Below are 27,779 nucleotides of genomic sequence, written 5' to 3' on the forward strand. Positions count from 1 at the left end.
GGCGATAATCGCCGCAAAAACTGCGCCACTTATGGGCCAACCATCTCATAGGCAGCAATCCCTTTCCCATTGCCATACCCCAAGCACGATGCCCATCTATTGGCTCGTTTCCTTCTAAATCTTTCGTATACATACACACATAACATCGTCGATTCTGTAACAACTCTCCACTGCATTGGCCTTTTGTATGTTTGACGTTTATGTTAACATATGTACATGATGTCTACCGATGCGTGTAGAATCTCTGTCTTAGTGACTATGTGCGTGTAGGCAATGGATATGTGTATGTATGTACGTCTTAGCATCTGTGGCGTGCCAGGATCCTGGTGGGATTATGATCCATCCGCCCGTTTGTGAGACTGTCTCTTATGTGGATGCCATGTTGTTGTCCCGGAATGCTGCACAGTGGGACGGTTTAAGTGGTAAAGTAGGCAAATTGTTAAAAGCTGACGTACATGAAAATTAAAATGTTATAAGATAAAATAACTCTTTCTGTATTCCTCTCAAACAAATAAGAAAGAAAAAGAAGATACCTGCTACCCAATAAGTGAATACTGGCATATATATATACCATATATAACAGTATTAAAAAATTATGATTTTTTTTTAAATGTATTTATTTTTCTACAATTGACCCTACTTAATTCCGTTTTACATCATAATAAGCAACTCGCTCTGCAACGATCATATTTATATATAAAGTGATTGATTTTCGTTAAACATTTTGTTATGCTTCCATCATATTCCATATATTCCATATTATTACTATTTTGTTTTAAATGGCAAAACAATTTGAAATAATTTTAAGGTCCAAAATTTGCAAGTGAATAGCCTTCTAATTTCCATCGATATCGCACTTTTCTCGGAAAATCTAAAAAAATAGTAGCCAAAATATGATAAATGATGCGGTTCCATTAGCCGTCCCTCTCGTACACACAGACAAAATTTCTATGTGCATCCCAGTCTAATCAGCGTATAAAACTCGAATGAAGCATCCGCTTCCAAATTTCCAGTAGTCATAACAACTTTAGCTATTATTGTACGAAATTATCGTAACCTTACGATTGTTGATTTGAAAGCAGCTCTTGTATGTACCGTTAACACTGATTATACAATATTCAAATTCTATACATATATGTAAACCCAAACAAGAACTTACAGTATTTACTTAAACAAAGCATTTAATCTTTTTGGAAAAATATATGAACACGGTTTTTTTACTGGGCACCACTGTAACTTTTGTTGGCGCTGAGCTTTGTTACCCTTGTTCTTGCTGTTGTCATTGTAGTCCCGTTTGGTCTGTGTAACAGGAGGGGTGGGGATAGTCACCCACCATAAAAAAGCGCTCGAGGTTGTTAAATTGACAACGTTAAACACTTTGTTTGGCATTTTCTGCATTATTAGGCGAAACTGCCGTCTGCCGCTGTAATTGATGCCCGGAAAGTTCCTTTCGTTTACACTGCTTGTTTCCCCATTGCCCAGTTTGCAGTTATCTCGAATCAAATGTCACAAACAAGCTCAAGCAGTGATTTAAATGGCTCAAAAGTTAAGTTATAGTAATAATAAATGGATTAGTCTCATATGGTTCGGATTCTTATGGCGGTTTTAGCTTTCACTTTAGGGACATATCTGAGGAGGAAGGAATAGAATGGGAAAGGTAAACACTTCAGTAAAAATCACTGTCAATCTGAAACGTCGTTGTGTAGGGGGGCGTCTTCAGATAAATAATGACACAATCACTTTGGAATTACTGTATATTTGTAAACTTTACAAAGTCTTTTATTGCACTTGGAAAAATGCACTTGTTGTGCAGGTCAGCGAATAGTAGGAACATATGTTGTAGGAAAAAGCACTAAAAGAGGGCAGGGTGACCAACGTGAGGATAAACTAGATCAGTGTGACTGCGCGTGTGACAAGGTCACACGCACAGTATACTAGCTTTGTCACTATCGATATCAATTGATCGCGACCACACTGTCAGCTGTTTTGAGTGGTCACACCTGCCATCATCTGGCATCGACATCCTCCCCCCCTTGCAATGAGTTGCAAACGGATTTATTGTCCACATGGACCGGACAGAAACCAACTCAATGTGGAGTTCTGGGCCATTGGCAAATCGTTGGTGCTCGGCAGGATACGAGGTTGAATGATGTGAGGATACACATCAGTGCCGAGCACCAGGGACACCATCGATGGCTGGAACCAGCATTCGAAAGCGTAATGCTGCGGAACTGCTCCAAGTTTTCACCATCGACAGGTCGGAGGGGGGACGGCGAACGGGAACATGGCCGTGCTGGTTGCGGAACAGCAACTGGAATTGTTGCGTAAAGGTGGCCACGAATTGCAACATTTGGAAGGTGGTCCGGTTCTTCTTTCACCAAATGAACTCCTGGTGCTGGGATCCCATGGCAGCAATCGAGCGAGTTGAGCAGGGCAAAGAAGGTGCTGTGGCCGCCTGGTGCAGACTTGAGGCCCATCCACACGGAGACGGGCATGCAACATGGAACGAAACAAGAACAAATGGTTATTACAGTAGCTTCTTTACATTGTCAATGACACATGGAACAGGACAGTATAGGACAGCACCAACGAAACGAAGTAGGATGTTATTCGTCTTTGTGTCGGTGCCTATCTGGTTTGAATGAATGATGAGGCAGATAAAAATTAGGAGTGGTGACGGGCTTCCGGAATGGAAGAGTCACCCGAGAACTGCCACATCTGCTGCGTGAAGTTGTGTTTTCGCAGCTAACCAGCTTCGACGGAATATCCTCCGCCTCCCAAACTTTGGAGTTTAGTCTGTCGAGTTTATCGTCTGCTTGGATAGCGACTCTTGTCGAAAACGCAGAGACAGTTGTCGACACATTCTGGGAGACGGGGCCGGTGAGAATCCAACCAAACACGGTTTGTTGGCCAAGGAGTGAGCCACAAATGTTTGGCCGGGAACCGCTCAGGATGACTGACGGAAGGATATCCGCGCCAATTAAGATGTCAATCTGAGCACTTTTGTAGAAGTTTGGATCTGCCAGTTCAATCGCTGGTAGATCCTTTAGGAAGCCTTTCGGCACACGGAATGATGGCACCTTGTCTGCCAGTTGTGGAATAACGAACGCTGAGGTCTCGATATGGAGCCTCGGCTTCGTTGGACAACCAATGCTGAAGTTGCATAACTTCTGCGGTTGGGCCGCAATTGCATGATTCAGCCCAGATACTTGGGCTTGAACGGATTGGAATGGCAACTTTATGCGCTGGAATAAACGCTCAGAAATGAAAGTCGCTTCGGACCCTGAGTCGATTAGTGCTCGTGCGGTGTATGTAGTACCTAGATGGGATACATTGACAACCGCCGTGCCGAGAAGGATGTTCTGAGCGTTAATGGCAAAGTAATTTTGCACATTTGTTGCCGATTGATTCGGAGTGGACTGTATGTTGGGAAGTGTGGATGGAGTGGAAGAGGAAGAGGTACCATTGTGGGCACTGTCGCCCCGATGGAGAAGAGTGTGGTGCCGCCCCTTGCATGTCAAGCAATTGTGCGCACTCGTACACTCTCGGAGTTGGTGACCTCTTGCGAAACAGTTTAAACAGAGACTTTTCTGTTTGATGTAGCTCATCCGATCATTGACCGACATTTCAAGGAAGCTTGGACAAACCCGGACAGGGTGATTCTCTTTTGAGCACAAGTCACACGATTTGCCTCTCTGAGTGACTCGGGCCTTGAAAGAGTTAATTCGCTTTGGATTCTGCTGTGGACGGGATGGTCCAGCGGTAGAGTTCTGCGAGGTTTTTTGCGTCACGTCCTCAACAGCCTCGAGCGTACGATAACGCTCGTTGAGGAATGTGCTCATGTCCTGCCATGCGGGAATCTTGGTCTTGTCCACCAATGATTGCTCCCATAGTGAGAGTGTAAGTTTGGGGAGCTTGGATGAGCAAAGAAAGACCAGGATGCAGTCGGCGAAAGGACTAGAGACTGAAATGTCTGAGTGGTCAAGAGCGGTCAAGCACCGCTGAATTGTGCCATGCAGCTCCTTAATCGCTGCTCCAGACTCTTGCGAAACCGTGGACAGGTTGAAGAGAATTTTAACTGGCTCGTTATTAACAAGCGCTTATTTTCGAATCGCTCGCAGAGAGCACTCCAAGCCGACGCGAAACCATCGTTCGTCAGCGGAAATTTGGCTACGATCTCATTGGCCTCATCTGCGGAATAGTTTCTCAACCGGAGTCAACCTCGGATTGTTGACGTAGATGGCCGTGAAAAGATCACGGAAGGTCGGCCACCGCAAGTAATCCCCACGGAATACTTCGATGTCGACTGGAGGGAGCCGGCAGCCACTGGAGTACACAGGAGGAGCGGATGCTTCACTCCTGGTTGATTCGGAAACTTGTGTAATTTGCCCCTTTACATGGGCGAGACACCGCTCATACACTGCATAGCAGTGGTCATATTTCGCCTCCATGGCCTGTATGCCTTCGTTGTCGCCGTCTCGATGCAGTGCATCAGCGCTCGTGGCATAAGCGGTCTCTACACTGTCCCAGAGGGCTTGCAGGCGGTCACGACGGATCTCGTACGTGTGTACATTGTCGTCTTCGGCTGCAGGCCCTCTGACCCGACTCTCAAAGTGCACCAGTCTGTCAGAGACGGCGACGAAGTTGCTGAGAGCCATCGCACGGGTGTTGCTAAGTTTAGCAGAAGAAGCAGACGGCGACGGACGATCAACTTTGACTCGGAGTTGAGCGGCAGGAGTGGCGGATTTGGATCCCGAAGGAGTGGGCGAAGCGGACGACAGTCGACGAGCTGTGGTCGGAAGCTTTAAAGAAAGTTTAGAGTCCTTTTCACTCTTTTGGCTTTTGGACATACTACGCTTCGGCAGCCGACAGCAAGCACAAAAAGTGGAAAGAAACTTCGGCTATCACAGGATAGTGAACAAAGCCGACACAATTATATACGGAGTGTATATTGAATATATACGGAGTGTATATGGAATATATACGGAGTGTATATTGAATATATACGGAGTGTATATTGAATATATACGGAGTGTATATGGAATATATACGGAGTGTATATGGAATATATACGGAGTGTATATGAAATATATACGGAGTGTATATGTGCTTAAGTGTCGTGTATGGAAATGTTCGTGTATGTATGTGTGTCGTATGTGGATGTATATGTGTCGTATGTATATGTATATATATATATATATGGAGTGTAGTGGATCTACGCGCGTTTGTTTTTAATAGAGTGCAACTTCCTTGTTATTTAGAGTCAAATAACACGAAGAGGTTGCATACACTGGAGTGTGTCAAAAAAGCAGACAAACGCGAAACGACAGAAATGTAACAAAGTACATACAACAGCGGCCAAATCGTAAAATATAAGCGAACTCTTTTAAACTGTATAGATACTTACACATACATATACATATAAGGATATATATATATATATATACTGCGCAAAGTATACACAAAGTAGAAAAGATAGCGGAAAGAAAGCCGGTAGAACGCTTATGTACTTATATATATGCTGTGTCACATATATATAATTTACAAGGAAAAAGAATATGGCGCGAACACGACACTAGCACAAAATGTATGGAGAATGTATGAAAGTGTGTTACTTATCTCGAAAAAACCAATGCTATTGCTGGGGTCGAGCGAATCCAATCATATATCCGGCTCGAAGGACCAAAATGTGTAGGGGGGCGTCTTCAGATAAATAATGACACAATCACTTTGGAATTACTGTATATTTGTAAACTTTACAAAGTCTTTTATTGCACTTGGAAAAATGCACTTGTTGTGCAGGTCAGCGAATAGTAGGAACATATGTTGTAGGAAAAAGCACTAAAAGAGGGCAGGGTGACCAACGTGAGGATAAACTAGATCAGTGTGACTGCGCGTGTGACAAGGTCACACGCACAGTATACTAGCTTTGTCACTATCGATATCAATTGATCGCGACCACACTGTCAGCTGTTTTGAGTGGTCACACCTGCCATCATCTGGCATCGACAGTCGTTATAATATCAAAAGTTTTAATCCTTTTAAGTAGCTGCTGACGACCGGAAGTGAAGTGAAGTCAACTGAAGTGAAATGAAGTAAATTGCTGTCCGCTGAATGTTTTATGCATAAATTCGATTAAATGCCAAAAGGTTAAATCTCAGTCTGACATCATGGGCGTATCCTGCAGCCCCTTCTACGTTCCATCCTGCCGACCAGCCTTAAATCTTTATCCTTAAATTAGGCACGAGCGCACGTAAAGTTGTTGAATGTCATGTCAAAGGGCACTCAAGATGAGCGCGCTCGTAAATTTCAGTATATACTCGAACTAGAACTCGTACTTTTGTATGTATGCTCTTATTTATATCCCCGTTACCCATAAGGTAGCAGGGTATTATAATTTTGTGCCCCTAGATTTATATAATATATAATAGGCAAAAACTCCGCCGTAATCTCCGCCTTTATAAAGTCAGCGTCAACAGCTCATGTCCCTCTGTCGGTCTGTACGAAATGCTGATTCTTAAAGATACTTTTGGTATATACTATGTTATAATAACTAATCTAAATAAAATATATATATATATGATTTTATATCGTTATCTGATATATAGCCTTCGGTATATTTTTAGTAATTTTTCGGTATATTTATTTGGTATATTGTAGCAAAATTACTGCAATGTTTCGCTTTTATTGAAAACGGGTATCTTAAAGTGGGCCACTTTCGACTGTAGCTTTCTTACTTGTTTTATTATTTTTTGTTTCGCCATCCCTAGTACTGTGAACTTTTTTATGACAAAGAAAAGGATTATTCAGTTGCCCTGCAAATCGCATAAAATGCAAAATGTATTAAAATTGACAATAAAGCGGCTTTTTATGTTTATATCCATGAACTGAACGTACTGGAGTCCTGGGACCGGAGAATTTTAGAGTCTACAAAGAGATTGTCAATTCGATTACATTTTTTAAAAGCATAACCACTTTAAAACCAGTTTTCGATTTTTTAGTGTCCTCAAGAGGGAGCTATGAATTTACTTTCTCTGAATGCGCCACAGTTTGTTAGAACGTGTTTGCAATTTACATCATCTTATATTTACTATTCGGCTGCTTGAATAGTTGTTTCGACTGAAGTACAAAATATCCGTACAGCAGCAGCTTAGAACTTTTCCGTTTCAGTTCCGTTTCCTGTTAAAGACCTCCACTTTTCCTACACAGAAAAAAAAAACTACAATTAAAATTTTCCATAGAGTACAAAATTTGTCAGATTGTCAACAAAAACAGCTAATACCCGAATGATTCTGCCGCTTTTTGGTAAATAAAATTATATATTGAATTACATACTCTAAGGTTTGTGTTTGATTCCAACCAATATCTTTGAAGCTACGTTTACTTGATCTGCGTGCAACAATAACAAGTGTGGCCTTCTATATTTTCTGTAGGTATAAAATTAAAATTAAAACGGTGTAAATGCAAATTGTGTTTCTATAATAATTTTTTTTCAGCAATAACAGATCTAATTTTTTTTTTTTTAATTTTAGCGCCGCGAATAATTGTGTAAGTGGGATCATCAAGTCCTCGGATTAATCTTCGGTTCGCTAAAATAAAAATAAAATAATAAAGGGTAAGCGTAGAATTGCGAAAAAAGTTTAACTAACAAGATAAATGTTTAATAATAGTATTTTACTCTTCGGGGTTTTGTCGCGATGTTTTAAGACGGTTTCGCTTTACAGGGTTTTTCTTCTTTTTTTTTTTTTGGTATGAGTTATACTAACTTTCAATGCATAAACATTTTGCACTACTCCAATGAAGCATAAAAAACTTATGTCTTCGCTATGGAGCATACACACAGTTCACCCCAAAATACATTAAAACGCATAAGGACTGCAGAGGAATGAGCTTTAGGTCGTGTAGCATTCATGTTGTTGGCGGCGTTGTGCTTTGTTTGTTTGTACCGGTAATATTTCCTTAAATCGAGTAAACAAGTGGAATTCAACAAAGCGGAAACGGAAGCACAATGCGTAGCTGAAAGTGTTGTGAGTTACCTACACACATACACGAACAAACATGAGAACACAGATACACACACATACGCGCATGTTGTCTCAAATATGGCGGCAAATATACTTCAGCTGATTCCCGGTTGCAGCAGCTGGCACTGGTTTTCTCACTCCTTTTTGTGCTTACTCTCACTCTCCCTCCGAGCTCCTCTCTTTTCCTTAGCGCGTATCAGTTCCTCGCTTGCATTAGTTGCTCTGTTGTTGTTGCAGCTGCTTCTCACGACTGCTTCTCTTGGCTTCCTTTTGTTTTTCTTGGAAATTGCTGTTAAAAATAACAAAGCTCCTAGCGAGTTTCTCGCTTTACGTTGCTTGCGAAGTTACTTTCTTCCTTTCCCTGCCTTCCCTTAACGTTTCTCCTTTTCGGTTAAGCTTTTTATGTTTGTCTTAGTTATGCCACTTCATTCAACCCCCGGACAGGAATTGAGACACCGCGCTTGGCAATTGTATTTATTTGCTCTGCTAAATGGCATCATCAAGGGGATTCGTATTCGGTCTCATCAGCTCGCATGATATCGTTCTCCATTTTTTTGTGGTACAAACATTCCAAAAAAAAATATCACCTTATTAGTAGTTGTACTTTAGTTGATATTTTAACACGTGGTAGAAGCATATAATAAAGTATGATTTGTATAATAACTCATGCAACTGTTTACGCATTAAAACAAAAAATCTAAAAAAATATTAAATTTGCGTAAATATTCAAAATTGATACATCGAAAAAATACCCAAATATACTGAGATTCATATATTTGAGTACAAAATATTCCAGATTTACAACCAAAGCAAAAGAGACCTGCCTATTGCAGTCGCTCAATAGTTTTTACCGGATCTCGACCATCATTTTTAGAAAAGTTAAAAACCTCGACTCTAGCTTACGCTTGCTATCAGCCAAACTTAATTATTTGTATTTCTTGACTTTTTTTACCTTTGATTTTAATTTTTCTAATTCGGAAAAGTCCAACAATTAGGTTCGTTGCATTGCAATGCATTGCAATTCATACCAGAGCTTGTGTTAATTGCTTAAAATTTGTGAGTTATTTTAATTTTGACATCAACACGGAATGGGAAGAAGAATTGGACGATGATTTGACTAATGTGGAGATTAAGAAATTTGAGTACATTGGGCTTAACATTGATACGGACGGAGAAGAAGAATCGTAGGACGATTTGTTTACGAGGCAGCGGTAAACAGGTTGATTACTGTATGGTATAATATATTATTAAGTACTTCAAATGCACTTGAACGTGTCAAGTGCTCATATGCTGCATTCCATTAATATAAAGGAAGTAAGAATGATACAGTCTAGTGGGCTCGACTGTGAGATACCCGCTAATCATTTTAAATATGTATAACCATATTCTATAAATATACGAAGTTAAATTGTCAGTCAAAACAACTAAGAAAAATGGAAAATTGTTGTGGATCCATAGTGAAGACGGAAAAATAGATCAAATGCCGAATCGGTGACACAGATCTGTCTTATTGCTTGTCTCTTGTCATAATCTCATCTGTCGAAATGGACCGTTTTGCAAGGAAACAAAGCTTCAGTTTGTAGTGTGCGGATCAAATTTCGAGCCGCATATCTTAGTAGATGGAGGCTCAGAAAGGATTGTCTTCTTCTTTGTTATTGGAAAAGGAAAATAATTGTTGCTGGATAGAGAAACGGCCACTAAGTTGAATGTGTAACGGACCGGACTTGTTAACCATATTAAGATAGATTCAGTTTTGCCAAAGTGGTTGGAAATAGGCAAAAAATTATCAGTCAATAATGGCATAAAACAAGTACAACAGCCAATGCGAAGAGTTCCTATTGCCAAGGTGAAGTGGAAAATTCAGGAACAATCAACTCAAGACACATTTGAACTAGTAAAGGTGCCCAGTTGTTCAAAATAACAAATAGTTCTCCAGTCTTTAAAGAAAGTGAGGATATTAGATTATGATTGCGCCCGGAAAAAAATCTATTCTTAGAGAGAATAAATCGCTGCTGTATTTTTATGCATTGCATCTCAAAATTGGACTTCGCCAGTCGGATATGAAAGAATATGATGTAGCGGTAAGGAGTTTGTGAAATCCTAATGGAGAATAACGCCTAAACGAAAACAAGTGTAACATATTCTTAGACACATATTAATGAGCCAGCGTATTGAAGAAGATTAATATCACCATATAATTTCGTCGTAATAAGAACAAAAAAAAAATCTAAATTTCTTGGGCATCATAACTTACGCCGGAAAATTCATCTCGGAACTGACAGGCTAAACTGATCAATTACGAAAACTGCTCGAAAACGACGTAAAATTCACATGAGGCGTTTAGAAACAGAAAGTACTTTAGAAATACAAAACAATTTTCTTGTAAAAATAATCGACATAGAACGCTGACTGACACAGAGAAGCGTTAAAAAAAGTTTGGCATTAGTAACAACAGAAACATTTTTGTTAATACCTGGTCGGCATAGAATTTCAACTGACGGATTGAAAGGCGGCTACTTCAATCAATCGTTTTAATTCAAAGTCAAATATAATACTGGGACCGAAAACAGGGTACTTATCTTTTAGGGAACAAATACATATAGTCTTTCGTAATGATAATATATACATATGTATAATTGGATGACATTAGTTAGATATAGTAGGGAATAAAGTGACTCGCTAGAAAGCGATCGGGATCCGAATAATTAAAATAAGGGAGATGAGTATGCTAGCTAAAGGAAAGAAGCAAGGAAAACAAGGAAGAAAACTGTAGTCGAGTGTGCTCGACTGTGAGATATCTGCTACACATTTTAGATAAAAGCAAAATATTGTCAAAATATATGAAAATAATATAACACAGAAATTAAAAAAATACCAAATGGTATGTTTGGTATATTGATGATACTACTTGTAAGATATACTGTAGAGTGCAAAATATACCACATTGTCAACCATAGCAACTACGACCCCTAAGCGTTTTGCCCATACAAAAAAATTTCTTTAATAACTTCGACAATTTTTATCTGATCGCAACCAAATCAGAAATCACAAAGACTATAGTTATTATTGTATATACCAATATTCGTGACTCTAGCTTCAAAATTACGCTTGTTATTGGAGTTTTGCCACTTTATGAGACGGAAGAGGGCGTGGCAAAAATTTTAAACAAACTTGATCTGCCTTATACATTTTCTGCCGGCACAAAGTTATAATACCCTTTTACACTATGGGTAGTGGGTATAAGCAAATTTAATATAAATATACGTTGGAGAAATTAGAAGTATTTAAAATCATTTAATTTGGATCAATGGTCAATCGGAGCAGAAATCTCTGTAGACTTGAATGTTGATCTCCATGAAAATTTTGCTGAGAGACATATCCACCTGCTTATGTTACTCCAGCTGCTGCACAGCAGCGTTGCCAATTTAGCTATTTCCCCGCTAGATCTGACGGTTTTCAAAAGCAAAATGCGGGATAAATTGAAAACTAGCGGCTAGCGGGAATTATAGCTATTTGCAAAACAAAACTGATAGAACTTTAGTTTTTTTTGTGTATTTTTATGTTTTACTATGACACACTTTAAAACCTTGCAGTATTTTTGCATTGCAATGGTAAAAAACATCGATATGCCAAAAGATCTTTGCATTTTTATCGATTTATAGTTTTTACTAGTTTTATCCTCTATATACATGACCATCTGGGTATTTCACAATTTCCAAAACGATCGTGTGGGGCAGTTAAAATGCCCAAGATTTATAAACAAAAAACCGCGTCACGCTTAGTTGCAAGACCCTTCTTTAAAATTGGTTGCCTCTAGATGCAGCCGATGATCCAAAATGCTTTTGAAAATATTGCAAATGCACCATTAATACGAAACTTTATGATTTGCACGCACATGCCAAGACAAACAACCATAAGTCTTCGTCATCTGCGTTTTCACAGACGAACCAAATAACGTTTGTTCCGACTGTCTCTGAAAAAAACTGCCAGCAAGAGGCGGCATTGTCTTTATACATATGTCCATATATTACGACGCATTCATTGGTCAGACCCATTGACCATTTGGGATTGTTGTGCGGGAACAAATTTCACAGAACAAACTGCACGAGAATAGAGCATGATTGACGAAGTTTACTAATCAAAGATACTTAATAAAAAAAAATTAAATTAATAAAAATATTCTTTTACTAACGTAGCTTTATATTTTGGCTATCATCCTAATTGTCTGGCGGTTTCCAGCGTTTTTCATATGTTACTTTAGCTATTTTATAAGCAGAAGAATTGGCAACACTGCTGCACAGTGGTTGGGCTTGTATGGAGCTGCGGCCATAAATATTTCCCGTTGAGATATCGTTATGAAATTTTCCTCCAAAAATCTAAAATAATATTTTGTATATAGTAAAAAAATTGGCTACATCGGAGGACTATATCCTATAGCTCCCATACAACCTTAGTATTGCTTATATGCCGATGCACTATCGGCAAAAAGTCCCGAATTGCGGCATTTTCACATTTTTTTTGTGTTCGGTATTATTAAATTGACTTTCTTTTTTGAATTAGAATACTTCAAGAATGCTGAAACACATTTTAAAAATATTTAGACATCGTTGGTAATTTGTTATTCGTCCATATTTAAAGACTATGATCTGGGCCCTCTAAAAAAAATTGCGGGGAAAATTTGTGATTTTTTCTGTGAGTTTTATATTCGAATATTAAATCAAACAAAAAAGCTTAAATATGGAATTTAATCGTCAAGGTATGTAATATTAATTATTAGCACAAAATTTTTAGTACATGTGATATATTCTCCAATCGTGCAATGTGTTGTTGGTATGTTTTTAGGTCCCTGCTAACCAATGTATCTGTGTTTCTGTGGAGTGTAACTTGTTAGTCTAGGCCAGTCGAGGCAATTTTTAAGCTGAATGTTATTAACTAATATGTTAACAATCAAATAGTGGTTAACATTTTTGCCCGATTTACGGTAAAACTCAATATTGCAGTTGTATTTACGTTTTGTTCCCTGGAGTTGGAGGAAGAGCTTTGTGAAAAATAAATTATTAACTGGGCATCAAGTTATGGAGTCACAAAACATAATATTGGGCTCTAACTAATTATACCCGCTACCCATAGGGTAGAAGGGTATTATAACTTTGTGCCGGCAGGAAATGTATGTAACAGGTAGAAGGAGGCATCTCCGACCCTATAAAATATACATATTCTTGATTATCATCAAAAGCCGAGACGATCTAGCCGTGTCCGTCTGTGTGTCTGTCCGTTTGAACACCTAGATCTCAGAGACTATAAGAGATAGATAATTTTTTTTTTCGACAGCATTTGTTATTTGCACGCAGATCAAGTTTGTTTCCGCCCCCGCACGAAAAAACTTATGTTTTTCTAAGAATTTAGTGACGATTAAAGAACGAAATCTTGTTTAAATCTGGAGTTCTAGTTTGCAAACACAACGAGCTTCATAAAGTAAATATATTCTTGATTAGCGTCAATAGCTGTGACAAAATAACCATGTCCTTATGAATATGTAGATATTATATGTTAAGAGATAGAGCTACAAAACTAAAAATAAGTGAATGTAATTATGTAGGAAATAATTTTGCCCATCTACATCTTAATTGCTTTGGTAGTAATTATAATCATTAAAAATACATACCAACAGCACGCACTTCACATTAATTGCAAATTATTTATGTTAGTTATGAATAAATAACCAAAGGTGCTATAACTTGCAAATAAATAATCAATACTTTGTGTAACTAACCAATTTCATTGATAAGAACTTAATGATAATAATGCTCATATTTTACTGCAACTTATTCAAAGAAACATAGTTTGAAAAAGCTAGCTTATTTTTACCATATGGTACTTATGGTCTAGTTGGTTATTACATTCTGCTTTTGGTGACAACTAACACTTCAAAGGTAAAAACTAAAACAAACATTTATTAAATTCCGACTTAGCTGTTGTTGGTTGCTGTTAATCTCATAAGAAGTAGCGACATATTCGAAAATTCTTCGCAAATTTTCGCGGCTCTATGTAAAGTTTTTCTTGCATATTCAAGATTTTTGTATCTTTGTTTTGAGTGAAAACTCTTTACATAGGCAAGAGCTCCAGGCTAAACAAAACTTCAAGCTACATTTTGGACAAGCTGTAACTTAAACGCTTTCAAAGACAAAACTTACGTACAAATTGTTGTCGTCAAATTATTTGCCCAGTTGTAGTCGACCCAGCCGGAAAAATATGCATCGTTAAAGTGTTGCTACCGGACATATTACGTTCTCTGCACCATTTAAGGTTGACTTCGGTTGAGGGTCCCTGCCTCAGAACCTGTTCCTTCCAGCCTCACTTATATGTAGCGACAGCTATAAAGTCTCTTTGGTAGTCCTTCAACTTTCTTACCCCGTCAACGAGTCGGACCAACCGCAACCAGATTGCTTCAGCAATACCCTTTTTTAATTTGCAACATGTCATTGACAGGAAGACAAGCAAAAAAGGAAGTGGCTTATCGATGAGGGATGGAGAGAGAGTGAGAGAGAGAGAGAGAGAGCTGGAAAACAACCAAGCTTGACATTGGACCACAATCAAGAACTAATAAGTGCTGTAGGTTTTGTTGATTCATTACTAGGTCTTCGTCCATTACCGAGTAGCCGAGTAACAATAAAAACTTTGAGATATTGGAGCAGCAGGAGTAATACCCAAAATCGAAGAAAACTGGAAAAAACTGAGTACAACTTAAGCAACCCATTGCAATGCTTTGCAACGTCAATATTGAGAGGTCAAGGGGGTGAGTCAATAATTCAAAGAAGTCAAGAGGAATATAACCTGGACAAACAGTTGACAAGGGCTAAAAATGTTCTCGCTATTTATACTACCTACTTAATGTTGAACTTTGCTATCAAAATATGAACAATAGGGCGGGTCAATTTGTTCCTGTCCAAAAAATCCTGAAAATCGTCCCCCATAATCGGAATCTACGAAGAATTCTAAGAAAATTTCACCATGAAACCATGTGTCTAAAATGAATTCCTAGTCCGCGCCGTGAAGCTTAAAGATTGCACTATGAGGTACATAAGGTATTTCCAGGTATTTAAGGCATTTTAATGTATTTAAAAAAAAATACGCATTTTCCAATTATGTTGGAGTCAATTCTGATTCATTTTTTTACAACAAATTTTATAATTTTTTTAAATTATTAAACTTATATTTTTTTTTAATTCGACAAAATGAGCCAAACTAGACATGTACTGAGCCTCATATAAGAAGGTAGGAGCAATGTGTCTGTAACTTTTTAACGAGGTAAGGTATCGTTCTGAAAATTGAAATATATATTCAAAGGCATTCAAAGGCAACTAAATTAAAGTAGGCGTGGCATGATAAAAGGCGGAATTTAATTTTATTTTTTATTATAAAGTTAATTTGCTTTCCAACAAGTAGGTAATTTTTGCATTTTGTTGACATGGAATATAACGTCATCTTATTATAATCTCAAGTCTTTCTTTGACTCGATTTGAGGAACTTTGGAACGACTTTCTAAATTAAATGACATAACAGCATCTCGATTCTGTGGCATAACTCGTCGTGAGACATGTGTTAACAACTGCACACATCATTCGGTGCCCTGAATGTGCGATGGAATTGCTGGATCTGGCAGTGGTATTTCAGCAGAATTTATGTATTCCAGCAAGTGATCGTGTGGGATGTTTGCAGTAAATGGTGGTTCAAATAATATGTCGTCAATATCCAAGTCAACTAAATGCATATAATCGGTGCAATCGAAATTAATCCGATTCTTTTTATAAGATCTAAGTTTAGTTGGGTCATATAATTTCTCGCGATAATACATAATTTTATTAATTGCATTTTCGCGAACTACTTTTCTTTCATCGAAAAGCATTGTTAACAATATATTTTCTGTATGGGCGAAGAATGCATTGTTTTGGATTGCTTTGTTTATAATTTCTCTCAGATTTTGTGGTAAAAATTGCGTTGATTGAATAAAATTAAATAAGAGTTTACTGCCATATACCACCGAATTAAAAAATTTCACATTAAAATACATCGGTATATGAAAGCATAATGAAATTAGCCAACATTTTTAAATTTGTCGAAGGTAAACTACTTGCGACATAAAGACGTAAAACTCTTTGCAAGCAAATAAACTTTATACTAAAAAATAAAATTAAATTCCGCCTTTTATCATGCCAAGCCTACTTTTATTTAGTTGCCTAAAATGCCTTTGAATATATATTTCAATTTTTAGACCGATACCTTACTTCGTTAAAAAGTTACAGACGCATTGCTCCTACTTTCTTATATGAGGCTCAGTACATGTCTAGTTTGGCTCATTTTGTCGAATTAAAAAAAAAAATATAAGTTTAATAAATTTAAAAAAAAAATTATAAAATTTGTTGTAAAAAAATGAATCAGAATTGACTCCAACATAATTGGAAAATGCGTATTTTTTTTTTAAATACATTAAAATGCCTTAAATACCTGGAAATACCTTATGTACCTCATAGTGCAATCTTTAAGCTTCACGGCGCGGACTAGGAATTCATTTTAGACACATGGTTTCATGGTGAAATTTTCTTAGAATTCTTCGTAGATTCCGATTATGGGGGACGATTTTTGCGAAAAGAAATTGACCCGCCCTAATGAACAAAGCGACTGAGATCGTAAAGCAGCATTGCAACTATAAAATATTTTGAAAAACGAGCATCTAACTCGTTGAGACTGATAAAGAAGATATGTATATTTAAGAGGTAACATCACATTTAAAAAATTTTTTTTTTATTTTTAAGATAGTTTAACTATCCCAAAATACGGTAAAAAAATTGTGCTGAACAAAACTTTTTTTTACCCTCAATTCGAGTTTTTTACAATAATAAAATGTATGTGTACTTCCAGTAAACAGTTCTTATAACTAAATAATTGTGGACACATTGTTTAGCAATGCTATTTATTTTTAATCTAGGCAAAACAGTGCCAAATTATTCTAAAAACATGCCAAATTGATATTCCGAAAAATGACAAAAATATGCAGCGCTATATATCATCAATATATCGTGGATGCAGAATATACCAGAGGTGAAATAAACTGTATTTAAAACTCGCGACTCTATGTAGTTTGAAGTGGGACGGAAGTGGGGCTGATAAAAATATAAAGGAAACTTGATCTGCGTGCAAGCATAGACATTTTGCACACGGACCAACACGAACCAACTATGTTTAAAAAAATAAATACTTTATGTAATCGGAGATGACTCCTGCCCATTGCTTTTGTTCTACCCCATGGGTGTGCACAAGAAGATGCGCATTTTTTTGATAAGAAGTAAGCAAGTTATTTAAATCAGTCATGATACAAATATAAATTATGGAAAATATACAGCAGTTATCTAAAATTTAATTGAATCTTTCTCACTTTATATGGAGCTTACAAAAAATAAGGCTGTTTAGTTTATTAAGAACTATATTTTAATATAAATACTGCCCTCGCTTATTCGAAGCGAATGAGATAGCGATGGAAACACAGTAGCATAGAGAAAGGTGGGATACAGGGAGCATTAAGAAAAAATACCCACCCCAATGTCACAGAAATGACCCATATTATATTTATGGTAAAGGAAGCATTCAAATTCAGTAGCTGGAGACATAATGGCAAACAAAACAAATCGCCGACGGTTGACAAAAAAAGAATATAAGTATACATACATTCGTATTCGGCGACCATTATTCAAGTATACATAGTAGATAGCACATACATACAAGGTAGAGTCTTAGGCCCATTTATGGAGTTTTGGGGGATGCATCAAAATCAGCTTAAAGGCGTTTTCTTTGAGCCAACTGGTTTTTGTTATCGTTGTCATTCTGTTAACTTTACCCAAATTGATTTATAATACTGTCCCAAATATATTTTTTCTTGCAAAGTTCTCGACTACATTACGCAATGACTTTAAGTTTTCCCTAGATATCTCTTTCCTGACTGCGAGTTTATGATTCCACAACCTTGGAGATTGTAATGACAATTTCCAATTACTTTGTAATTATGAGTAGCAATTAATAGACACAATGTGTACTGCGAAAGCGTAAGCATCCAGACTCTATTATGCGATGTGTTACGCATCATTCCGTTTTGTTTGTTAACCTGGTTTCTGCTCCTATCCTTGGACTAATTAAGAAACGTGAGACAAATGACAAGCTTTAAAATATTCTTAGCGAGTTCTAGACGAGAGCTAGCAAGTATCATGTCTGTATAGGTTTTACTTCAACTGAGTTCTTAACATTTGAAAACAGCTAATAAAGGAAGAATAAAGGAAGGAGAGCAAAGCGCGTTCATTGTAATTTGCGTACAGAAAATATTGTGTGAATCGAAAACCAAATTTATGAATGGAAAGTTATTTTTAAAGAGAAATAACGTAGTACAAATATTGCATTTTAGAAACAGCCAGGTCGATTATATGTAGGCATAAACTAATGTGTTCAACGCAAAAAAAAATAAATTTTATATCTGCTTATTAATTTGTGTCTAGTTCGTCTAGATGAATTATCGTCTGCTATTCTATTCAACATCGTTGCCACGCACTTACACAATTTCACTTACAATCACAACAGCTAATTGGCATTTAAAGCTCTTTGGGATATATGTATATCAGTTTACCATAGTCATTGAAGCAAAATCACTTTCTGCCTGACAGCAAAAATTTAAGTAAAGTCAGTAAATTGAACCTCAGCTAAGCGGCTTAACGGTGCCTGTCTGAAATAATCCTAGCAATTGTAAATTTAATAAGAGCATTGTCTTCCCTTTTAAATTGGTTCACGTGACGGTCTAGGACAAGTTTTACGAGTATTTTATGAAGAAATCAAGTAGCAATGAAAACGGGCAATAAAGCCATTAATTTTAGGGATAGATAGTAAGATATGTGGAATAAAGTAGCAGGCAGTTAAAACACTATGTGAAAATTAGAGAGAAAACATTCAAGTTGTATTTTGACGTGCGAATGAAAATTTTACTTGTTTGTTCAACAAATGAAAAATAGTTCTGTGGTAGCAAAACAATAACTGTACTGAATTATAACTTTTTTTTTTTTTTTATTTCTTGTAACAAGAAAATTTCTTGTTTATACATTTTTGAATGCATATTACATGGTATATTTTGCACTAGATATTATATATTGAGTGTAGTACCAAAATTATTACATTTGGTATATTTCTTGGTATATTTTGAGAATTACACGAAAATATTTTGCTTTTATTCAAAATGGGTAAAGGGTCGAGCAAACTCCACTGTTACTTGTTATACCCGCTACCCATAGGGTAGAAGGGTATTATAACTTTGTGCCGGCAGGAAATGTATGTAACTGGTAAAAGGAGGCATCTCCGACCCTATAAAGTATATATATTCTTGATCAGCGTCAACAGCCGAGATGATCTAGCCATGTCGGTCTGTGTGTCTGTCCGTCTGTCCATATGAACACCTAGATCTCAGAGACTATAAGAGATAGAGCTATAATTTTTTCTCGACAGCATTTGCTATGTTTGCACGCAGATCAAGTTTGTTTTAAATTTTTGCCACGCCCACTTCAGCCCACGTAAATAAAAAAATCGAATAGCAAGCGTAATTATAAAGCTAGAGTTGCGAATTGTGGTATATACAATATTTACTATAGTAGTTATGATTCCTGAAAATTGGTTTGGATCAGATAAAAATTGTGGAAGTTATTAAAGAAATACTTTTGTATGGGCAAAAACGCCTACTTTCTAGGGCTCTTAGTTGCTTTGGCCGACAATCTGATACATTGTCTATGGTATATTTTGAATGGTGTACTACATCGATATACCAAACATACCATTTGACATTTTTTAATATTTTCGGTATATTTCGAAAATAATACCGCAATATTTTGCCTTTATTAAAAATGGGTAGCGGGTATCACACAGTCGAGCAACTTTCTAACTTGTCTTTTATTGAGGGAGCTGCAAGCATCCGATCTATTCGAATTTCAAATTAGAACTCAATTACGAAAGTGAACTTAAGGTTGGTACGAAGCTTCTTAGATTTCATGAAAATGCAATTATGTTTATTTTGACAAACGCGTCTTAAAATTGTAGCTTTGGCTGTAGTTCCCATTATAATCTATGTAATAATCAAAATGTTTGGTTTGGTGAACTGGGTTATAAATTATATTTTTCTGCTTTTGCTTCGACTGCGACTTCTGATTTTTTCAGATGCAGAAGCAGAAGAAACTGTTCATTCTCAGAAGTCGCTCGCAGTCGAAGCAGTGAAAAGCAAAAATATTGCGACTTCTGCTACTTCGACTGCAGTTTTTTAAACACTGGTAATAATGATTATTCCATCTTATGAATCAATCTCTATTTCTTGATTTTGTGAATTATTATATTATTCAAAATATTGTTTGGCGGTTTCTGAAAATCCTATTATGTCGTCCACATAAATGTGTCATGTTTTACCGAATTAATCTCGTAAAATATTGTCATGGCACGTCCCAAAAAGTCAAACGAAATTCGTATATTACATTATCAATGGACAACACCGTTTTTTCAGTATCCTCGACTTTTATAGATTAGCTATGCCTGTAAAATCAGATATTGGGTACCTGCTGCGTGTTATCGTTTAGTATTATGACCGTAACTTAGAACTCATTCAAGAAAATGTTCATGTTCGCTTCAGATATTTTCTTTTAATAGCTAAGAATCGTGGTTCAAAAATTAAAGTTGATAAAACTATTGGCTATTTAATCCTACCTATCAAAAATGCGAGCATCGGGACACATTAGTTCCATTGCGTGACCATTTGTGAGAAGAGCGCACAACGTGCGAACAGCGGCATTGTAACTGTTCTGTAGCAGTTGAATTGTGGGCCAAGTATTACATTGCCACATAACATGCAGCAGGCACTGTTTGCTGTGGCAATGTTTTTCTCCAAGAAGAACGAGTACCACGAGAATATTGCGCAATAACTGGATGGGCAACTGAAGACGCAAGAGTTCGCAGATTGCATGCAGAGCACCACAATCGATGAAATAGTCCAAATAACATCGACAAAGATGCAGAGCTAGGCTGACAAGTGTCCAACCAGCAGCCAGACGCACTTGATCATTAGTCTCTTGCCTACTGGAACACATAACTATCTTTTTCAACAAGCCCAGCTCCACGAAGTGCTCCAATTTAATGCATCTATTGTCAATTATGCCACCCAACAACTGGAGCACTAATATGCGAATTTCTGAACGGCCGCCTAAAAGTAATCCATGGACATGCAGCAGAATGCTTTTGGGAAATCGAAAGAGCGCTAGAGACTGGCGATATTCCACGCAGACATTTGCCAATACAAATATCGCTTCCCGTTGCACTTCCTTCAATGGACTTAGCACAAAACGTGTCACACGATTCAGTAGCCTTATTTTAATCATAGCGGGCACCATGGCTGAGTGGTACTCGGAGATTAGGCGAGACAATTGTAATGCTGGCACAAGTATTTCTGTATCCAGCGAATGATTTAACAGCGTGAACACTGCTTGGGCAATTTTCTTAATGGCGTACAATGGTGGCCCTGGTACTTTATATCTTAGTACCTGATACAGCAGCCAGATTACTTGACCCTTCGTACATTTTTCAAACCTCTTCTGTCCCTGATGTGTTAGCAGGCGCAACAGTTCAGTGAGCAGCCCAGACTCTACGATGGCATCTCTTAGTCGCCAGCCACACACGAGTATGTTGCTCAGCAGACCCAGACAGCAACATTTGATGGTTCCCCGCACTCGGGACATGCTGAGAATTTGACGCAACAGGGACAAAAGATCTGTTGTCAGCGCCAGTCTTTTCACGTCCACTTTATTGCAATGTGTCGTCATCTCATGGAGCACCCGTATCGCTTTTATGCATTGTCGAGGATCGCGTTGTGAACTAGGTTCTCGAAGGTACCCAAGAAGACTTTGAACTAAACTGCCCTTCCACGAGACTTCCATATTGCTTACCAGCCAATGAGCATACTCCTTAGCCGAGTCCAACTGATTATCGAGACATTCAAAAATGATCAACTTTTCGAAAGCAATATGAAATTCAGAAGCTTTCCTCAATGATATATTGGAGATCATCACTATAACCGAAGAGTTACAGATTATTACTCTCATTTATGTTTTCGTCATTAGAATGATGCTTACCAAAGGAATATAATATTCTTATTTTTATCTTTATATTTTAAGATTCAAATTATTATTGTGCTTTACAGATTTTGTGTTTAGGACTTTGTGAATTCAATGAGAATGTTTAATAATATCTTATAGGAATAAATTTGACATTAATACACATGTGAAATTGGTGCTCCCGTTTTAACTTTCACTTGTTTCTTTCGATTTGCGAATCGCTCAAGATTTTCTTGTCGAAATGAAAAGTAAATGCCTTTTCTATATCAAATCTGATCTTATTTGCAAAAGAAAAAAAAAATGTTGGTTTATTGACCATATTCACACTGCCAGATTATCAGATCAATTATGCACGTAATTATTAGTAAAGCAACTTATTTCTGACTTCTCCTCGAATTCGGAAATAAAATTTGGCCGTCGACAACAATTCTTGTTTTGGTGAGTGAGCAACAAATATGTATATCGTAATGAGCTATCGCTTACATTGGGGGGAGACTGTGTAACATCTTTCAAATATACACTTATTGGTTTGATAAGTTTCGGTCAAACAAATTCTTCGATTTGATTTTTGCAATCGAAAACTCAGACTTACCCAAATGGGTTTAAGTTAATGTGAACTCAATTTTAGTACATACATATGTATGGATATTGTAAGTGGCCTTGGCAGCTATTGATACATACATATGTATATGTATTCATAGTAACTAATCGTTTATCCCTATCAACTGTATTTGTCATCCCTAGCATAGGTATAGATATTTACAGTTTATTCTATTTATTTATTTTGCAGCGATATTGGTTCTGCACTTGCCAGCACAAAATAAATAAAGTGTGCTGTTTCATAGACGAAAAATTAGCCAACCTATTTATTTGCACTGATATCGGCAAAACAAAGCACATGCAAAAATATGACATATAAGAAAGCTTAGACGACGATTAAAGCCAATCAGTGCGGTAATAATTTTCGAATATAGCACAAAAATACTAAAATAACGAAGGTTATATTCGGTATATTGATACTTTACTACATTTAAAATATATAATTGAGTGCAAAATATACAAGATTATCAAAGCCAAAAATCAAGAAAGACCTTCTTGCAGTATGCGGTTTTATCCATACAAAAGAATTTGTTGAATAACTCCTACATTTTTTAACTGATCGCTTCAAAATTACGCTTATTATTCGATTTTTGTCGATTTGAATGAAGTGGGCGTGGAAAAATTTGCATCAAACATCATCCGCGTGCAAACATAACAAGTGCTGTCAAAAAAATAATAGCTCCTTTTTAAATAGTCTCTGAGATCATACGGACAGATAGATAGATCGACATGGCTATATCGTTTTGACTGTTGACGCTTTTATTGTTGATGTGTCGTTTTTCTGCTGCACGTAGAATCACCTTTTAGATAGATATGATTTGATTAATAAATAGTACAGAGCAGGTCGCAAATTCTTTATCTTGTACAATAAACCATTGTGCCAGACTCGATCGATCGAGCGTATCTGAGATACGCAGCTAGAGATTCATTGCGTAAGTTCGACAACAGTTGTCTAAGCTCGGATACAGCCTTGTTGAACAATCTTTTGTCAGCTGGGTAGTAAGTTTCTTGCCAACGCTTACGCAGATTCCTTTTATTTATTTGTTGTCGGATTTAAGTTAAAAGGTTAGAATTGGTTTGGTTTTGATGATTAAGACTGCTCGCTTTATGAATTGTATATGGGAAAAGCTCCACAGCATTGTCTATCTCCTCTCTTGTTTTTTAACGATATGTCCAGGCTTATAGCTGAGTCTAAATAGCTTTTTAAATTTAAATTTTAATTATTTAAAAACAATTTTGTTTCCTAATGAATTTATCAACTACGCTACGGAAAATACCTACTAAATTAACGCCTTTGAAGCTGACTACCGAAAAATCAGCTGTAAGCTCACTCAACATATGCAGATATATATCTGCAAAAGATTTTAAACAAAAAAATGTTAAGTAATGGTTGTTAGAAGCTCATAAATATAATCTTGCATATATGTAACAGCGGGCATGAGAGGGTTAAAGGTTGACCGATATATATATATATAGTGTTCGGTGAAAGATGTCGCCAAAATTACCATTTCGACTGCACTTCCGTGAATGATGCAAACGATCTGATTTATAGGGTTCTGAAATTACTTATGACTTGCCCGTCAATGCCAGTAATTTTCTAAAATATTTTGGAATACTTGTGAATAAATAATCGGCATGCTTTACTGTCATTATTCGTACAGCCGAAACTTCTAGCGTTTGGTCTGTCAACCTTAAAAAAAATTGTTGCCAAAACTAATTTTGAATATACCTCTTTCTTTCTATAACACTTATTGTCGTTTGAACTGAATATTCTCTATTTTTTAAGATTGGACTTATTGAGTATGGAATAAATTACACCATGTGAATCCAGCAATGCAAAGGCCTTAAATCAAACTTCGATTTTTCCAAACCTGGTATAAAAAATTGTTAAACAAATTGGAGTGTATTGTTAAAAAAAAAAATGGACGCTTATTGAGTTTGTTCCAGTTAGTGCATCACACACTTTAGCATCAATTCGGTCATAAATAAATTGAAGTTTACATACACAAATTTGTCATTTTAATTAACAATTAATTGTAGTTCTTCTTTTAATTCAGTGTTTTCCGTTATTATGATCTCCTTGCACTCTTTTATTGAAGCCAACTCGATTGTTCCATACAATGCTTTCCGAAGTATATGCTTGCCTTAATGCTCAAAATCTGACCCTCTATAATAAACTAAATTATATTTATAATGTCTAATACACAGATATTAAGTAAAGAAAGCTACAATCGGGTGCGCTCGGTTGCGAGATAACCGCCACCCATTTTCAATCATATTCTTAAAATATACCAAACGAATTTACTGACAAAATACTAAAATATACCGAAGACCATTTTTTCAATACAATATTATTTGTTAAATGGCTTTAAATTTTCAGGAATTGTAAAAACTGTTATGATTTGTTTACGCTTGCTATTTGATTTTTTTCTGATTTGCGGTGCGGGAGTGAAACCTGGAGTGCGGGCAAGAAAGAAAGAAATGTCTCTATATTTTATAGTCGCTTAGATCTTGGTATTCATATGGACGGACGGACAGACAGACAGGCAAAACGGAGGGCAAACGGACTATTTCGTATCTGGCGTTGACGCCGCTATGGGTAACGAGTAAAAAAGTATACAATAAACAAAAGTTAAGAATTAAAAAAACGTTGCTTAAAAAATTTATCAGCTTTCTGGTACAGTAACTTTTTATAATTATTCCAGGATAAATTTTACCGAGATATATCAAATATAACTTGTAGTTTAGGTTATAAGAATGTATTTAAGCCAATTACATCTACATACATACATACATATATCAGCTCTGGATGTAAGCTATCAGTTGTCTCTCATCTCTAATCCCGCACACCTGAAATTTAAATTCGTATATTTGCTACGTGTACAAAACAAGTATGTATGCATGTGTATATGCATTAGAGAAGAGAGGGAGTTGTTGATTCCGATCCGATGCGAGTGATAGATGTATGCAAACGGTTTTGCCCATTTGCATACGCAGCGATTCGTAAAGCCATGATAGAGAGTAGAGGAGAAGTACAGTGGCTTCCTTTCGAATTACTCGTTGCGAAAATGAAATTTCAAGTTACCATATTCGACAAAGGATTTCATGTGATTCAATAAAACAAATTATCACCAAGACATTTATAAACATGTCTCAAAAACTTTCAAAGCTTTTCATCTAACATTTTTTTTTTTATTAAAGATATCAATGAATTCAATCAATTAATTTGCAAAAATCGAATTATTTTATAAATAGAAAATTTATATTGAAATTGAACGAATAATTTGTTTTTTATTAATTAGAGAAACTATTGAAAAAATGCAAATATCAAAAACATTGCCTCATTCGTGCTCTAAAAAAAAAAATTTTACGATTCCATATTAAAAAACGGCTGCAGTCGTCGGGCCTTATTTGCGCTGTGATTGACAATCTGATATATTTTGTATTCATTGGTATACTTTTAAAATATAACATTGAATACAAAATATATCAGATTGTCAACAACAGCAAATAAGACCCGACGACTGGGTCTTATTATAGGTACATAATTGAGAAATAAACATTTTTGGAACGTGTTTTGTGATTCTATCCACTGTGAGACGCTTAAAGAGAAGGAAAAGATAAGTTAAAACCAGCAAAATGATTTTCATTTCAATTATTTATTGATTGATTTGTAATTTATAACAGACCAAGAGCTGCACACCTGCACACACACACACATACAAATAGTATGTACGTATATATGTATGTATGTTCGTATCAATCGACTTTCCAAGGATTGATGGAGTGGGCGTTTGAAGGGCGTGACAAATAAATGTAAATATGTATATTGGTAAGTGTGTGTTTGTACAATGTACGCGTTTGTATATGTATGTATATGCGTGACGACTGTGCAGCTGTGTTGCGGCATTGCGCATATTTAATTGAAAATGTTACCGCATTTATGAAATTGTCAATAACCAACACAAGCATACACAATCTTACTTAAAATGGCACTCTGCATCACACACACCCACACAAGACCTCGCATCCACCCGTTTTACGCAGCTGTTGAAAACACACATCTGACATATTTACATACAATTAGTTTCTGAAATGTAAATTCAACACAACACACTACAAACACACAATAAAAACTTTGCCGAGGTAACAGAAAAAAAAAAAAAAATTGAATATTGCTGCGACAGCCATAAATTTGATCGTTACAGTTGACCACCGCGCATGCCACAACAACGACAAAGAACAATAATCAGGGTTACCAAAGAAATCAAATCCAACTAAATTCCAACCAACAAGGCTTTTACATCTGCATAGATCGAGTTTTGTTTTAGATTTTTTCCCATTTCCGTCCCCGCAAATCGAAAAAAACCCAATAGCAAGAGTAGTTTTGAAGCTATTTTTGGTAGTTACGATAATAATTACAATCTTAATGGTTGCTTAATTTAGTAACGATCTGATGAATGGTTGGTTGATAATTTAACATATTTTTGACACCGGATCCATGCATTTTCATCCACTTCAAAATAAAAACTTGTAGTTGAAATCTTCATTTTTTTTCAACTTTTAACTTTAATCACAATTAATTGCATCTGCTTGGACTGATAAACTAATCAAAAGTAAATCACGCTGCAGAAATTTGTAACTGCATTATTTCGATAAGCACTATTCGCTTATATGTAATGAATGACCAAAGCGCAACAAGTCGACTTCATATGAAAAGTATATACATATGTTTTATACCTGCTACCCATACGAGTTGTATTATAAAAATGAGACATCTCTGACACAATAAAGTTGATTCCTAATCAGAATTAACTGCGGAGAAGATATGGCCATGTCCGTCTGATCTCAGAGACCATCTATAGTAGTTTTATATATATGTATATAGTTTTTTTTACATACAAAAATAAGTAAGAAAGCTACAGACGAGTGTGCTCTACTGTGAGATACTCGTTACCCATTTTGAATAAAAGCCAAATAT

At 36.5% G+C, this 27,779-nt stretch overlaps 1 protein-coding gene and 1 long non-coding RNA gene across 2 annotated transcripts; both read right to left on the bottom strand.

Annotated features, from left to right (window-relative positions):
• Positions 1–6,645: 6,645 nt before the first annotated feature.
• On the bottom strand, positions 6,646–26,825 carry LOC133842475 (uncharacterized). The gene is made up of 4 exons (XR_009894400.1): positions 26,811–26,825; positions 7,283–7,589; positions 6,976–7,201; positions 6,646–6,927 (listed from the first exon to the last, which is right to left on the bottom strand). It is a non-coding gene; the product is annotated as an uncharacterized LOC133842475 (long non-coding RNA).
• Positions 20,674–22,356, bottom strand: LOC133850526 (uncharacterized). Its single transcript, XM_062286650.1, has 3 exons — positions 22,217–22,356; positions 20,799–22,152; positions 20,674–20,741 (listed from the first exon to the last, which is right to left on the bottom strand). The coding sequence occupies exons 2-3, from the start codon at positions 22,148–22,150 to the stop codon at positions 20,735–20,737; spliced, it is 1,359 nt and encodes a 452-aa protein (XP_062142634.1). The 5' UTR covers positions 22,151–22,152; positions 22,217–22,356; the 3' UTR covers positions 20,674–20,734.
• Positions 26,826–27,779: the final 954 nt, after the last annotated feature.

This window comes from Drosophila sulfurigaster, chromosome 2L (genome assembly GCF_023558435.1).
Source record: "Drosophila sulfurigaster albostrigata strain 15112-1811.04 chromosome 2L, ASM2355843v2, whole genome shotgun sequence".
NCBI classification, from domain to species: domain Eukaryota; kingdom Metazoa; phylum Arthropoda; class Insecta; order Diptera; family Drosophilidae; genus Drosophila; species Drosophila sulfurigaster.